The sequence below is a fragment of the Mesoplodon densirostris genome, chromosome 11, assembly GCF_025265405.1.
Source record: "Mesoplodon densirostris isolate mMesDen1 chromosome 11, mMesDen1 primary haplotype, whole genome shotgun sequence".
NCBI lineage: Eukaryota > Metazoa > Chordata > Mammalia > Artiodactyla > Ziphiidae > Mesoplodon > Mesoplodon densirostris.
The window spans coordinates 77,334,848-77,350,944 of NC_082671.1; the positions used below are offsets into that span (position 1 = coordinate 77,334,848).

The 16,097-nt window shown below is 35.9% G+C and overlaps 1 protein-coding gene across 3 annotated transcripts in view; it reads right to left on the reverse strand.

Annotated features, from left to right (window-relative positions):
• WASHC4 (WASH complex subunit 4) overlaps positions 1-16,097 on the reverse strand; it is a 71,173-nt gene that overhangs the window by 42,795 nt on the left and 12,281 nt on the right. For all 3 annotated transcript variants that reach the window (XM_060113261.1, XM_060113260.1, XM_060113259.1), the window contains exons 11-18: positions 14,623-14,746; positions 14,391-14,518; positions 13,412-13,572; positions 8,447-8,573; positions 3,944-4,069; positions 1,786-1,893; positions 1,125-1,271; positions 921-1,000 (exon numbers count right to left, since the gene is read on the reverse strand). In XM_060113261.1, the coding sequence (XP_059969244.1) occupies positions 921-1,000; positions 1,125-1,271; positions 1,786-1,893; positions 3,944-4,069; positions 8,447-8,573; positions 13,412-13,572; positions 14,391-14,518; positions 14,623-14,746 (1,001 nt within the window). The remainder of the gene's footprint in view (positions 1-920; positions 1,001-1,124; positions 1,272-1,785; positions 1,894-3,943; positions 4,070-8,446; positions 8,574-13,411; positions 13,573-14,390; positions 14,519-14,622; positions 14,747-16,097) is intronic.

The following is a 16,097-nucleotide window of genomic DNA, read 5'->3' on the forward strand; positions in this document are numbered from 1 at the left end:
AACTTTTAGAGTTTAAAATAAATTTATTTTCAATATTATTTGATATGACTAGACTTAGAAGACCTGCATCACATGCACCTGTCTCAAAGCTGAAATGGAGACTTTTCAAAAAACTGTGACCAAAACAATGACAACAACAAAAACCAGTCTCACTCAACCTGTTTATAATCTCTGCTAAGTGACTATTTCACACATTATCGGGCAACAAAATGATCATTAAGTATCTTAGAGTAAAGAAGGCTCAGTATTTCTACCAAGGGTCCAAAGTTAAATGCCACTAACTACAAAAATCTGAGCTTCTCAGAACAACAAAAACATCATGTTACAAATATGAGCATTAAATACAAATTGTGCTGAAACCTTAATTCGGCTGGGAATCAAAATTCAGAAGACCCAATTTCCCATTAAGAAACTTATTGCTTACTTAATAAAAAGAAAACAATGAAACCACAGGAGCTATATAAATAAGCCTTCCAAAACCTAATTCATCTTAGTGACTGGCTAACCAACAATGTAATTCAAATTCATGCCCCAAATAAAATTACAGAAGACTATGTGAGATGGCTCTAAGTCTCTCACAAACAGATGAAGTCTTGTTATAAAGCAGCAATTTTAAGTCCATCAGAGATACGCATCACAACAATCACAATATGTTCCAGGGTCTGCCAGATGCTGTAAGGGCTATATCACATTTTCTCATGTGAGTTCTTCCAAAAGCTACATCCTTAACTGTAGAAGCAAAGTTAAAGAAATATGGTCGCTTGTCACAGTCTACTTTTAGTCATGCTAAAGAAGTTATGAACAGGAACTAATGGTCTACCTAAGTTATATTCCTTGTCTTGCTATCCTTAAAAAAAAAGAAAAGCCCTGATGTTTCCATTACCCCTATCTTTTGAGTATCACTATATATACCTACTTACCTTTCTCTAAGTTCACTGATAAGATCCAGCTTTTTCATGACTACTTGAAGTGGAAAGAGTTCTTCATCTTTAAATGTTTTCTATCAGGGAGGGGAAAAAGGCAGAGAAGTTGCACTTGAAAGACAGGTTTCTGAGGTCAGTAATAAGGGAAGTGTGAAACCTCAGATCTCATTTTTATTCCATAAATAATAGCAACACACTTACCATTTGTGTGCCAACACTTAGTGCCAAAGAAACAATAAGTCGTCGTTGCTTTGTGCTTGGTCCATTGAGAGTGTTTTCAGCCAAAACTAGAGCAGAGAGCACATCAAGACGCTGTTCACTATATTTTTTGTCAGAAATTACTCTTTTCTTAAAGATAAAAGAAAACAGGAAATATCAGCTTTAAATCTGAGGCAATAACAAAAGACGCAGAAGAAAAATTCCTCAGTTATCTTTTCCATGATTCAATTTAAGAGCACTTAGACAAATACTTTCCCCGTTCAGTTTCTTGTGATAATGTTAGATGCTTTACTGCCATAACATTATCACTGAGCACTGTCAGGGACAGGAAATTACCAGGCATACTTCAAAATTACCGTATTAATGTAATAAGAAAATCATTTCTTAAAAGAAGATGCATCATATTTTTAAAATGCATAATATGTCATTTTTTAATAGAACTGTGTTAATGCTGCAAATTCAGAGTAAAGATAACCCTGATCACTCTACGTAAAATCATAAAATACCATGGAGATTATAACCAAGAATATTGTGTTAGAAGAAATGGAGTACACAGGTTTAACTAGAAAACACAAATAAAACAACAGGAAGGGCCAAATGGAAAGATAATATAATTATGCTGAATACATACGAACTTTCATACCTTGGCCACGGAAATAGAATTAAGAGCCTGATGCTGAAGGTGCTGCGTTATATGAGAGACTGAATCAGCCACAACCAGGCTTCTCCTGTAGAACATATGTTCTATTGCCTAAAAAGAATCACAAGCGATTTTATGAAAATCAACTCAAAACATTTAGGTAAAATTACAGCATTATCTTTATGACCTTGAGCCAGGTAAGACATTTGTAAATGAGATGCAAAAAGCACTACCATAAAGGATAAGACTGGTAAATTCAACTATATTAAATAAACAATTTCTATTTATCAAAAGTCACTATAAAGAAAATTAAAAGACAAGCCAATGTATGAGAAAATATCTGCCACACACAAGGGATTAGTACACAGAATATGTAAAGACACCAAACAAATTAAACACTTTTTTTAAAAAAAGGCAAAAATTTCAATAGATAACTGAACAAAAGACATGAATATATTTTTCACAAAAGAAACACAGTTAACAGTATTAGACAATATACCATCATTAACAATCAGGGAAATGAATGTTAAGTATAAAATCATTTATAAACACCAATGTGCATGTGCGCACACACATAAACACACACAAAAGGCCGATGATACCAATGTTGGCCAGTCAGGGAACAATGGGAAGTCTAATATATTGTGGGAGGTGTAAACTGATAAAACTACTTTGGAAAACAATCTGGCATCATCTTGAAAAGCTGATTATGTACATATCACAGAACCCAGCAATCCACTCACAGGTATACAATACTTCAGAAAAACTTCTGCACAATTACACCGAGACATATACAAAAATGGCAACATTATTTATAATAGCAAAAACTGGAAAAAAAACCCAAAAGTCCATCCCCAGGAAAGCTACACAGTAATGAAAATTAATGAACTACAGCTACTCATCCCAACATGGGTAAGTTCAAATAAAAAATTTTGAGTAAAATGAACCAAACCAAAGAATATATGAAGAATACATTAATACAAATTTCAAAAACATAACTAAACAATGAATGGTTGATAGATTCATTCATATGTGGCAAACTAAAAAGAAACAAGGGAATGATAAAATTCAGGGCTGTGGTTCCTCTGAGGAGGTAGGATAGGATGCGATCAGGGAGGGACAACACAGGGGCTTTGAAAATATTGGTAACATTCTATTTCCTAAGTGGGATGATATGTTTTTAAGTGTTTATTATTTTTTAAATTATGCTTATATATTTGATATAAGATATATATGCATCTATACATATATACACTTCTGTATTTGTATTTCATAAAAAATAAATATAACTGGTAATACCTTAAAGAAAAAAATGCTAAAAATCCAAAGACACAATCTCCAAACTAACTTTATTTCCTAAGCAAATCTAAAGCCACTATTAGCAGAAATTTACTAGCAAATCTTTATTTCAGTTTTTACAAAAAGTTAAAAGTAGGCTCTCCTGCCTGTAAGGAGTTTCTTTTTTTTATTTATACAGAGTATGCTAAGAAGCATTTTACCACATTTTCAAAAGTATTCAAATCCCAAAATTATAACACTTTCTCTAAATTACAAAATAAAGAGCCTCATGCTGACTAGCCTCATATGCATTTGAATACTGTAAATTAGTATTAACATCTCATGTATTTTTTTTTTTTCTTTGCGGTACGCGGGCCTCTCGCTGTTGTGGCCTCTCCCGTTGCGGAGCACAGGCTCCAGACGTGCAAGCTCAGCGGCCATGGCTCACAGGCCCAGCCGCTCCGCGGCACGTGGGATCCTCCCAGACCGGGGCACGAACCCGTGTCCCCTGCATCGGCAGGCGGACTCTCAACCACTGCGCCACCAGGGAAGCCCGTCTCATGTATTTTTAAAACTCATGCAACATGCTTAAAACTTCCGTGAGTAAAACTTTACCAATACTTAGGCTAACCTTTTCATTGTCCTTCTTTTCTCTTTCACTACATGTTAACTTTTAATGAAGTTTATTGGCCATTCATAGAAAACTACTCAGAAATTTCTTTCAGTGGCTAATTCCGTTATCCAACTGAGCGCTAACTACACTTTTCCATAATTTTTTTATTCTCATAATCAAGAAGTCAAATCTTAACCAAAAAAAATATCCTGCTTTAAGCTCGGGTCATTTCTCAATTATAATGGCAAGGTAAAATAATCTAAAACCTACCTTGAGAAGTTCAACAAGCCTGCATAATGCCTTAACTGATGTTTTGGTCATTGGCTTTTGCATGGACATGTAGAGATTCATTGTGGTTTTAATAATGGTACTAATACTATATGCATATAAAAAGCCCTATAAAAAATAATATAAAACATTGATTATAATCACAAGAAAAGATTTCATTTCTTCAAGATTCCATTCTCTATGTAATAATAATTCAACTTGCCAATAACTTTAAAGTTCATTTTAAAGTCAGCTCTTAAGATTTTGAAATATTCTTTCTTACACAATGTTATACATGGTGGTTAAGTTTCAAAGCCGCCCTTAAAAGTTATGTAACCTATCACTTACCAGAAATTTAGTACGGTTGACATTACAGCATATAACCACAGTTAAAGAATCTTTCCATTAAAACAAGACTTTCAGAGGAACGATTTGGATGTCAGGAAGATATCTATTCATCCTTATCTTACCTGCCAGGCAAGAGGATAAAGACTCCTATCTGCTGCAGCTTAAGACAAGAGCTGAGGACTCTAAGGAAGTAGGAATTGAAAAATGAGAAGGAGAAAGAGAGCTGCTCTCTGGCCAGTACAGATATCCAACAGTATTTCTCAGTTCCAAGCGAATCCCCATTTCTTTTCCACCCAGGCCAATCTCTACTATCCATCTGCTACCATGTCCCCTGCTTATGCTGGTGCTATTCAGTCTTTCTCTCCTTCCAGCCCAATAAGAACAGATTCTCTCCTATCCTTCTATTTATGAAGGAAGCCACAGGTCTTGTAAGGTTTAAAAAAAAAATTTAGTGCTAGTAAACCCAGGGAAACATTATAGAATACAAAACAGGAAAAAGGATATTACCTCTCAAATATATTTTCATTTAGATCCAAAACGGACACAGAGAAACATAATGACGGAGATTCTTTAGGTTTATAAAGAAGGACCAAAAAAAGATACATGTACAGTTTAGAGATGAACTACGTTATTGTGAATATATCCAATGAGCCAGGGCAGAAGCTATATGCCAGTGATTCTCAATCTTTTTCTCCTGCTCTACCATCAGTAACAATGGCTCACTAAAGGAGTGATAGCCAATGGGGGGAGAGGGGATTTTTGTGAACCAATAATAGCTCTGTGGTGAAGAGATGTGATAAAATTAAGAGAACTAAGAAATGAGAGAGAAGGTAGCATCCTAAGAGGTGACAATAAGACCAAAGCTTGGGGCATACATGCAGGAAAGAGCCACAAGTCTTACCTTGTCAGCTACAGGACTATTACACCAGACTCTGCCCTAGTGCAGCACTGGGAAAAGTTAAAAAGCAGAGACAAGGAACAGCAAAAGTATAACTCTAAGGCAGGTTAAAAAAAAAAAAGGGAGTTTCCTTTTGTGGGGGAAAGGGGGCAGAGAACTCATGGGCCAATACCACACCATTCCTTGATGGTCATTAATTTGTGAGGGACATACACAAAAGATGTATTTTAAACATCTAAATGGGGAGGGTGGAGGTCTGGGGTCTGTTTCCGTTAACTGCAGAATAATTTGGACCAACCTTTCCACAGAAAACAACTAGGAAATCTGGGCAAAACATTTTTTAAATCTCTTGAAAAGCATCAAAGAGCTATCAAGAAAATAAGAAAATACAAGGCCAAGACCTGGGAGAAGACAGAAACCCAGAGACATGAGCCTGGCGTTTGTGGCTGCTTTCCCACAGAGGTATCTGCCCATTCCCGAAGAGGGTAGTAAAGACAGAAGCCAAACCCACAAGGGAAGGAGGGTAAAAATACGAGTTCATGGCCCATCAAGGAGGGGAGGGGGTCCTGGCAAATCACCTAGGCTCTGAGTTGGGTTCTTAAAAACCACCCCCTAGAAAGTAAGCATGAACTAGAAAAGACAGCCATCATAGAATTTAGGTCCCACTTTAAGTCATCTCAATCCATGACTGGGCTGAGGTGATCTGGGTGCTGCTTGTCCTAGACTAGCTGTGTATCAGAAGCAAAAATTATAAATCCTCTCTGGAGGAAGAAAAACAATACCCAGATCCTCAATTATATCTACAGTTTTTCCATATACAACATGCGTTATTAAAAATAACAAGGCATACAAAGAGATAAGACATATCCAAAAACAAACAACAACAAAAAATAGATAATAGAAAGACCTAGATAATGAAATTATTAGACATGGGCTTCAAAATAGTTATGTTGAATATGCTGAAGAAATAAAACACAAAATTATTTCAGAAAAGAACTGGAAACTATAAAAAAGAAACAAACTGAAAAGTAAAATAATTAAAATTAAGAACTCAGAAAAAAATAAAAGAAGTCAGCAGATGGGTTTAATAGCAGGTTAGATGTAACTGAAAAAATAATTAGAACAGAAAGAGAACAGAACAGAAATAGTACTTTAAGAGTTAAAGACTGAGAATTTTCCAGAAATTCCAGAAGCTCTACAAATCCCAAGCAGCACAAACACAAAGAAAACCACATATAGGTTCATCAAAGTAATAATATCGCTAAAAACCAAAAAGTAAATCTTATAAGCAATTAAACAAAGACATATATTGAAAAAGCAACAAAACTAACATCTGACTTCTCAACAAAAACAAAATTTTAAAAATTAAATGAAATACTAACACGTATTCCACAAGTAGAAAGATGAGGAGATGCAGGAAGGATAAAAAGTAACAGAATGGGTAAATATATGGGTAAATCTAAATGAATACTATTAAAAACAACAGCAACAATGCCTTATAAGATTTAAAATATATACAGAATCAAAATACACAGCAGCAGCATAGGTGAGAGAGGGATAAATAGAATTAAAGTGGCTTAAGATCCTTATACTGTCTGGAAAGTGGTGAAACTACTAATTTATATTGGAGTTGTATGTTCAATAATGCATCTTTTTTTGTGTGTGTGTGTGTGGTACGCGGGCCTCTCACTGTTGTGGCCTCTCCCTTTGCGGAGCACAGGCTCTGGACGCGCAGGCTCAGCGGCCATGGCTCACGGGCCCAGTCGCTCCGTGGCACGTGGGATCTTCCCAGACCGGGACACGAACCCGTGTCCCCTGCATCGGCAGGCACACTCCCAACCACTGCGCCACCAGGGAAGCCCAATAATGCATCTTAATATCTACAGTAACCACTAAAAAAAAACAGTAAGGGCCTCCCTGGTGGCGCAGTGGTTAAGAGTCCGCCTGCCGATGCAGGGGATACGGGTTCGTGCCCCGGTCTGGGAGGATCCCACATGCCGCGGAGCGGCTGGGCCCGTGAGCCATGGCCGCTGGGCCTGCGCATCCGGAGCCTGTGCTCCGCAACGGGAGAGGCCACAACAGTGAGAGGCCCGCATACCGCAAAAAGGAAAAAAAAAAAAAAAAAAAAAAAAAAAAACAGTAAAATACTGAATTAACAAACCAACAGAAGGAAGAATGAAATAATAAAAATAATTCAAAAAAGAGCAAGAAAGGAAAAGAATAGGGACACAGAACAAGTGAGACAAATAGAAAGCAACTAATCAGGTGCTAATTTTAAATCTAAATATCAATATTGACATAAACAGAAAACGGTTTTGTTGGGGAGAAATACAGGCTGCTTATAGGAGACACACATTAAATAAAGAAGTCAAACAGGTTGCAAGTAAAAGGATGACAACAGATGGACCATATAGACCTTAATTAAAAGAAAACTGGTACAGCTATGTTACTATCACACACAAAAGACCTATGACAAAAAGCATTACTAGAGATCAAAAGGGACATGTCACAATGATAAAAGGTTTGACTCACCAGTAAACTATAACAATTCTAAATGTTATCCACTTACTTCATCTCAAAATATATAAAGCAAAAGCTGACAAAGCTACAAAGGATAAATAGAAAAATCCACAATAATAGTGGGAGATTCTAACCCAGCTGTCTCAGTAACTGATAGAATATTCAGACAAAATCATTAACAAACATGACCCTACTTGATATATATAGAACACCACAACCAATAAAAAGCAAATTACATTCTTTTTAAGTATACATGAAATGTTTGCCAAAGCTGTCCATAGGCTGGGCCACAATGCAAATCTCAACTAACTTCAAAATACTGGAAGTATTTTAGTATTGCTAAAAATCAATAATAAAAAGATAACTAGGAAACCCTCATGCATTTAGAAACTAAGAATTCTATTTCAAAATAACCAAGAGAGCAAAGTAGAAATCACAATAAATGTTTTTTAATATTCTGAACTAAAGAACAATAAAAATACAACACATCAAAATTTATGGGATACAGCAAAAAAGTCGTGCCTTGGAGGGAGTGTAGAGATTTAAATGCATATATTAGAAAATCTAAATTAATCAATTAAGTCAAACAGATCCAAGCATACATAACCAAATCAATTTTCAGTTTTAAAAACAAAAACACATCCTACCCTTTACAGTTTTTTCAAAGTGCACCTTCTGTACATTGGATTAACAAAGAAATGACCCCCCCCCAAATATTATAAGTAAGAAGATGCAACTACCTGTATAAAAACATTACATCTATTGGTGAGGTCTTCAGCAAATTTATCCATTCTTTGCTCTTTAGATAAAATAGATTCCATTTTCATCATCCATGAGCTCACAAAGACGTAGTAAGACTGAACATCTCTAACAAAGAAAAATATTGATGTTATTCAGCATAGGAAAGAACATTTACTTCCATTTCTTCATACTGGATGGAGTATTTCTCTGCAGCAGCCACTTCACTTTCTGGTTTTCAATAATATACATATATCATATATACAAATATAATTTACTTAAGCAGCAAATATTTACTGAATGCCTATACATGCCAGGCACTGTTTCTCAGTACTAAAAACAAAAAGGGCAGTAAACACAATAAACAAAAATCTCTGCCCCCACGAAGCTTACATTCCAGAAAGGAGACTTGTATAATAAAGGAATCAGAAACTGAAATCTGTAAGATGTCAGATATGTGCTATGGAAAAAATATAGCAGGGAAAAGAGCCACTGGGGTGGTAAGTACAATTTTAAACACAGTAATCAAAGTAGGCCTATTGTAAAGCTGATTTTGAGCCAAGATTTGAAGAAGTTGAATAAGTAATCCATGCAAATATATAGAGGAGAATTTTAGGAAAGTAAATAACAAATGCAATCATCCCAAAACAGCAGTTTGTCTGGCATGTTCAAGTAATAACAAAGAAGTCAGTATGACAGGAGCACAGAGGGCAGAGATGAGAACAGAAAAGATCAGAGAGGTACAGGGGTCGGGGGGTTGGAGGAATAGGAAAGTGGAGAGTGGAAAGGGGATTTGTGTAATGCCTGGTAGGGCAGTAAGGACTTCGGTGGAAAGCCTCTAGAGGATTTGAGCAGAGTGACCTACTCTAACTCTGAAGAGGATCAATATCACTTTGACTGGTATGTTGAAAATAAACTATAAAGGGGACAATGGTAAAAGCAGGAAAACCACTTAGGAAGCTCCTGTGATAATGCAGGAAAAAGGGGATGACAGCTTGAACCAGAGATGAATGGAAGCTGTCAGAATCTGAATATAAAAGCTAACATTTACTGAATGCTTACTATATGCCCACTGTTATAAGCACTTTACACAAATTAACTCATTAAATCCTCACATTAACCTTATGAGGTTAAGTATTACGATCTCCATTTTACAGAAGAGGAAACTGACACACAGAGAAGTAATGTGCCCAACGTCATACAACTAGTACACAACCGAGCCAGGACTTCAGCCCAAATCTAGGAAGCTTTCCCATCGTGGAAAAACTAAATCAATAATTCTACTATGCAGGCTGCTTACTAACACTAAATCACTGAATCAACGCATCTCAAATTACTCAAGATGAGAACTTTTAGCCCACAAGCTATTTAAGCTATACTTCTTTTATTTTAAAAACAATTAAGTTTAATTTTAATTAATTCAATCAAATCTGAGAAAAATTATTTCTTCTGAGCCAGGATTCCATTAGACAAAAGACACCAATAGCTGCACTTCTGGCTTTGCCTCGAATGGCACTAAAATGTATTATGTGACTTGTGGATGATTTGATTTAGAAGTCTGGAACACAGAGTAAGAGCAGAGTCCTAGGGCAATGCCTCCACTTTAAGGAAGAGGCTGTGATCAGGACTCAAGCAGGGATACAATGTACAGAAGGGAACAGTAAAGTCACGAACAGGGCCAGAAGGAAGAGGCCTACGACAGCAATCAAGTTGATGGCAATCCAGGCAGTAACATTAAGAAGGCGGCTAATACACAGTCAAGGGCAGTGAAAAATCACTCAGTTTTAGATCACACTACACGGGATAAAGCAGAGGTCTGTCACTCCACCCATCATTCCTACATCCAGACACCAGATAATCTTTATCTCCTGTAAATATATAAAAATGAAACTGCTTCAAGTTTTAAAAAGCCAAGTTAACTGACAAAGTGAGTCCAAAAAGGGTCCTGTCAGATTGTCAGCTTCATTTCAAAGTACAAACAGGAGAAACACTAGGGAGAAAGAACAAATCTCCTGTCCTAATATAAAGCACTCAACAGTGTCAACACTTGTACGTCAACTGGGGCTTTGAAACAAAGGTTCATACCTCTACCCTCCAAGGGCAGTATCCCCAGCATCAAAATGGTTGTGAACAAAAAGCAAAATGCAGCAACCTACAAACCTTGGACCCTAGTCAAAGAGGTGGCTGGGGGCACTTGGCCACGTGGGGTCTAATGTATGGTGCGGAGGCAGGAAAACTGTCCCCCACTGCTTCCTCTTCCTCCATAATGAACTCTGGAGCCTGACTGGGACAGCCCTTAGTCACTTCCTCAACATTTTTTTTTTTTTTTTTTTTGCAGTACGCAGGCCTCTCACTGTTGTGGCCTCTCCCGTTGCGGAGCACAGGCTCCGGACGCGCAGGCTCAGCGGCCATGGCTCACGGGCCCAGCCGCTCCGCGGCATGTGGGATCTTCCCAGAGCAGGGCAGGAACTCGCGTTCCCTGCATCGGCAGGCAGACGCTCAACCACCGCGCTACCAGGGAAGCCCCCTCAACTTTTTCTAAAATGTCAAATAAAGCTCATGCTGATCACACCATCTCCTCTCTCCTGGGTTTCACTTTAGTGTTGTGAATTTTAGGTTTCTTTGACAGTTATGAGGAGAATGAAAAAGACATTGCCCCCTTCAGCTCAAAGGAGCTCTATAGTGACTGCAGAGAGGTGTTTTTGAAATTAAAGAATTTAGAAATATTGAAATGTTATCACACGGGGGAGGGGGGGTCTTTTAAAGTCAACTTATTCAATCTTTTATGTAATAAGACTCAGTTCCTCCAGCACCTTGGACTGATGGTCATCTATATTCTGCCTATGTAGCTCTAGTGAAAGGGTACATTACCTCTCAGGGCAGCCTACACAACTCTGTCGCAAAGGCTCTAGAGTAGGACGGGCGTGGGTTTGTATGCCTTCTCTGATACATACCCAGTTGTGTGACCTGGCAAAGTTCATTTCTCTAAGTCTCATTTTCCTTATCTGAAAATGGGATAAAAATATAGAGAAACACTATAGGGTAGTGTTAAGAGCTTGTGCTCTAGAGTTAGACTTCCCAGCTCTGCCACATATTAGTTGTTTCAATTTGGGTAAGTTCCATCTCTGTGTCTCAATTTTCTCACCTATAAAATGGACATGACAACAGTACCTACCTCATAGGATTTTCTGATGATTAAAAAAGATACACATGAAGTTCCTGGAATAGTTATTGGCTTATAGAAAGCATAGGGTAAATATTAGTTGTGACTTTGTTATTTCCCATATGAGAAGACTGTTACAGGGTTTACAGAAGACAATGTGTTTAAAGCCTTTAACATAATGCCTACTACATAGTTATAAGCTTGATAATGTTGGCAATTATTATTCATATCTGTCATCTTCATCTTTTGGTTCTAATTCAACTTCCTGGAGCCACAGAGATCAAATCTGTTCCCTCTTCAACCTGAATGCCCTTCAAATATTTAAAGAAATCCAATACATCATTTCTCTTTTAAAGGCCAAACTATATAGAGACTTTTCAATGAGTCTTCAAAGGTTATGGTTCTCAGATCTAACATCCTGATCATTTTCATCTAAAGATGCTACAGTTTGTGGCCCTCTTAAAATATGGCACCACCAAACGCTCATTATAATCTGAACAGCAAGAATTTAATGGAACTACCAATTCCCCTAGCCTAGATATTATAACTACTAGTTTCCATAACTTAGGTATAGTTATTAATGTAATCTAAGTACGAACTGACAGTTTTAGCAACTGCATCATACTGTTAAAGAATATTAAGTCTCTGATATCTAAAACATACACATCTTTTTTTAAATTACTGCTACCAAGCCTGGTCCTGTCTCTCCATCCTACTGAGTTCAAATTTTTAATCTAAATCCAAACTTATGCCTTTATCCCTCCTCAACTCTGTTTCAGAATGTATTGGAGAGCCTTGAAATCTCTGCCATGAGTAGTCCTGCCTGAATGGACTTGTCACTCTCCACTGACTTTAATTATAGGACTTGGGAGTACTAAGAGATGCTTTAGGGGATCTCGTATATTCCAGATATACTCCTCTTTGCCCCACTGTACAGGAGTGACCCAATTTCCCCTCAATAGTCAAGATTAACAGAAAGTAGGTAAATATCCCTATTACCCTTTAACCATGTTACAGTTAAAAACTGTCCAGTACAGGGCCACTGGCAGAGTCCTGTGTCGCTTCACTTAAAATCTTCATCCCAGTCAACGTGAAATTTTAGCAGTATACTCAAGTGACAATGTACAGTAAATTTAATTGTTAAGGCTATGTGATGAGAACATAGGGGCTCATTATATTATTTTCTCTATTTTGTGTATATTTGAAATTTTACATAGTAAGATAAGCTAAAAGATGTAAGTACCAGAAGAAACTAAGAGTTAAAAGTGTTCTTTTAGGAAGCAGGACGAAGGCACGGGGGGAATGGGGCAGAGGACAATCATTTTTTTCCTCTGAACCTTTAGTACTTTTTAACTTCTTAAACATGTGCATACATTACTTTCATAAAAATAAAGGAAAAAAAGGAGTGCATTGAAGTAAAGTCAACTCCTGCAAAAATCAACACTGAGTCATGTACACACAATGTTCTAAATGTCATCAACTGGCACCTACTGCAGAGACTTCACTTTACACACAAAAATATTTAATGCACCTGACAAAAAGTATATGAATGTATGCACACATATCTATATTTCCATAAAGTATAATTTGCCTACATATTAAATTGAGTTTAAGCCTAGAACATTTAAAACAAAAAACACTCCTAGAAAATAAATCTCCTAGAGATTGCCCAACGTTTTCTCTGGTAATGAGTAACTATGTCTGATCTTATAATTCAAATGCTTTCTGCATATTTAGAATCAGTATAAGATTTGAAAATATAAAATATCTAAATATTTACATTATGGGTACTTATAAAACCTACTTGGTAAGTGACTGAGCTTTCTGCTGTAGGAAAGTATCTCTGTATATTTTAATGGCTTGAAGACTTTTTCTATCCAGAAGTTTGGCAGCTGCTGGTATTTTCTGGATCAAAAAATTGTCAGGAAACCAAATAATATTAGCAGTCAGAGTGATGGCTGGTACCTGAAACAGGAAATGAAAGAGGAGGGAAATCATTAAATGCAGGTTAAACAACAAACTGTTTAATAATCCTACAACATGCAATGGAAGACAACCTATTTCAAGAAAAATAATGATAAAAAGATACTCATTAATGAGACAAATTATGTTAATGTGGCACAGAGTAAAGGCATTCCTGTATCTGGTGTGGAGCATGACACTAATTTTATTAAACAACACACACACACACACACACTCAAAGATTTTCAGATGAATAAAAATATGCAAAAATTATAAAGAAACTTGAGTCTTCATGACCTTTACTTTCACTCTATTTTAGTGAAAAAATACAAAATAAATATCCAAGATGGCTGGGTTCTCATGGTCACATATCACTTGATTCTATAAACCATCTAAATTTTCAATTTTGAAAACAGGTGCCACATCATGGAAACAGCAAAGACAAAGAAAAAAATGTGTTAAATTTTTTCCTACTTCAATAATGAGAATGGGTGGCAAGAAGAGAAAGCAAAGGAAAAGAAAGAGAAAAAAGTAGTAATAGCAAGTTAATGCATAGGAAAAAATGTGGAAAAGCATCCACTAATATGTATTTATACAATGTGGAATTATGGGGTATTTTCATTTACTATGTTACTTATTTCTGGAATGCTTAGATTTTTTTAAATGAATATTATGATATTATTTTTGTAATTATTATTACAAAATATTACAAAAATTATTATTTTTGTAAGCAAGAATAAATACATTTTAAAATACCCAATTGTATCCAAAATCTTTTCCATCTATTCAAATTGAAAAAAATAGAAGTTCCAAGTTCTTACCTTCTTACAAATGTCCAATAAAGACTTATAAAACTTTTTATCAACAGTTCGAAAAATTTGAAAGTGCAATACAAAGAGTCCACAAATTCCTACATACTTGTCTCTCTGGTCAATTTCAGAAGGTTCTCCTTATAAAACAATAACATGAGAGAAAAACAGAATATACTTAAAATTCTGTTTTAAAGGAAATGAAAACTTTTAAATGAAAACCAAAAAATGCATGTTACATTACCAAGTTTGGCTTCTACATTTGCAAAAATTGAGCGAATACTGTGTGCAAATTCTTCAGCAAAAGTGCTATTTTTTGACACAGATACTCCTCCATTGAGAGAATCAAACTGCTGTTCTATACAGGCCTAGATAGGAAACATTTAGAGAAATTTACACTCTCATAAGCTATTATGACTTAATATGCTATTAAACAGATTTAAATATAGAATGATAAACTCCTACATTCATCACTTTGATTTTATTAACACTGAGGCTCAGGTTTTTAACCTTAACCTAATATCTAAATCCTTCTGAATGGGAAATGTATATGAACTTATATATTTGAGTACCCCTTATGTGAAAGTAATAAAACTGAACCAAAATCTATAATTCTATATGAAGAGATACACACAAGTGATGCTTGCTGATGTATAGAAGGTGTATCTGATGAAGCATGGGAAAGCATGCTTTATTATTTTAATTTGCACTTTTAAGAGGAGACTTTATTTTTTCTGTTTACAATTACTTTCCTATCACTTTATTACATTATGTGTAGAAATGGCTCCTGGAAAAAGAATCAACAAAAAAATTCTTCTGAAATTAACAGATTAACAGTTAAATTGGTATAAACAAGAGTTGTGATCATTCTGTAAAAATTGTGATCATCTAAAATATAAATTAAAGGTAACCTTGAAGCAGATTTTAAATGGAACATACAGTTGACCCTTGAACAAGTGGGGGTTAATCCCCGTATAATTTAGAGCTGGCCCTCTGCATCCACGGTTCCTCTGCACACTTGCATTCAGCCAACCGTGGACTGTGTAATACTATAACGTTTACTATTGAAAAATATACATATGTAAGTGGACCTGTGCAGTTCAAACCCGTATTGTTCAAGGGTACTGTAATGCAATTTCTGGTGGATACTACCCAAAGCTGTGCCATCCAACAGAACTTTCTGTGATGATGAAAATGTTTTATATCTGTGCTGTCTGATATGATTGTTAGCCACAGCTGGCTTTTCTCCCAGCTTTACTGAGATATCACTGGCATATAAGTTTAAGGTGCACAGTGTGACAATGAGATTACATGCAGCTATTAAGAATTTGACATGTTGCTAGTGTAGCAGAGGAAATGAATTTTTATTTTTTTTAAATTAATTTACATTTAAACAGCCACATGTGGTTAGAAGCTACCTGGATTGTACAGGTGCAAATTATATTCCCTGAGTAGGAAAATAAAACAGACTTATAAAAGGCTGTCTTACAAACCTAAATCTAGAGGTCAACAACAAACAAAATGCTTGACACAACTACTCAGATACTAACCCTTGAACAGTTTTATCCTTTTACATAATTTAAAAAACCCTTATAACGAATACAACCAGTATACTATTAATTTCATTTGCTACTAGATACTGATATAACTATATTTTAGTACATTAACCATGTTTTAAGCCTAAGCGCTTTTAAAGAAAAATATAGTCACAACAATATG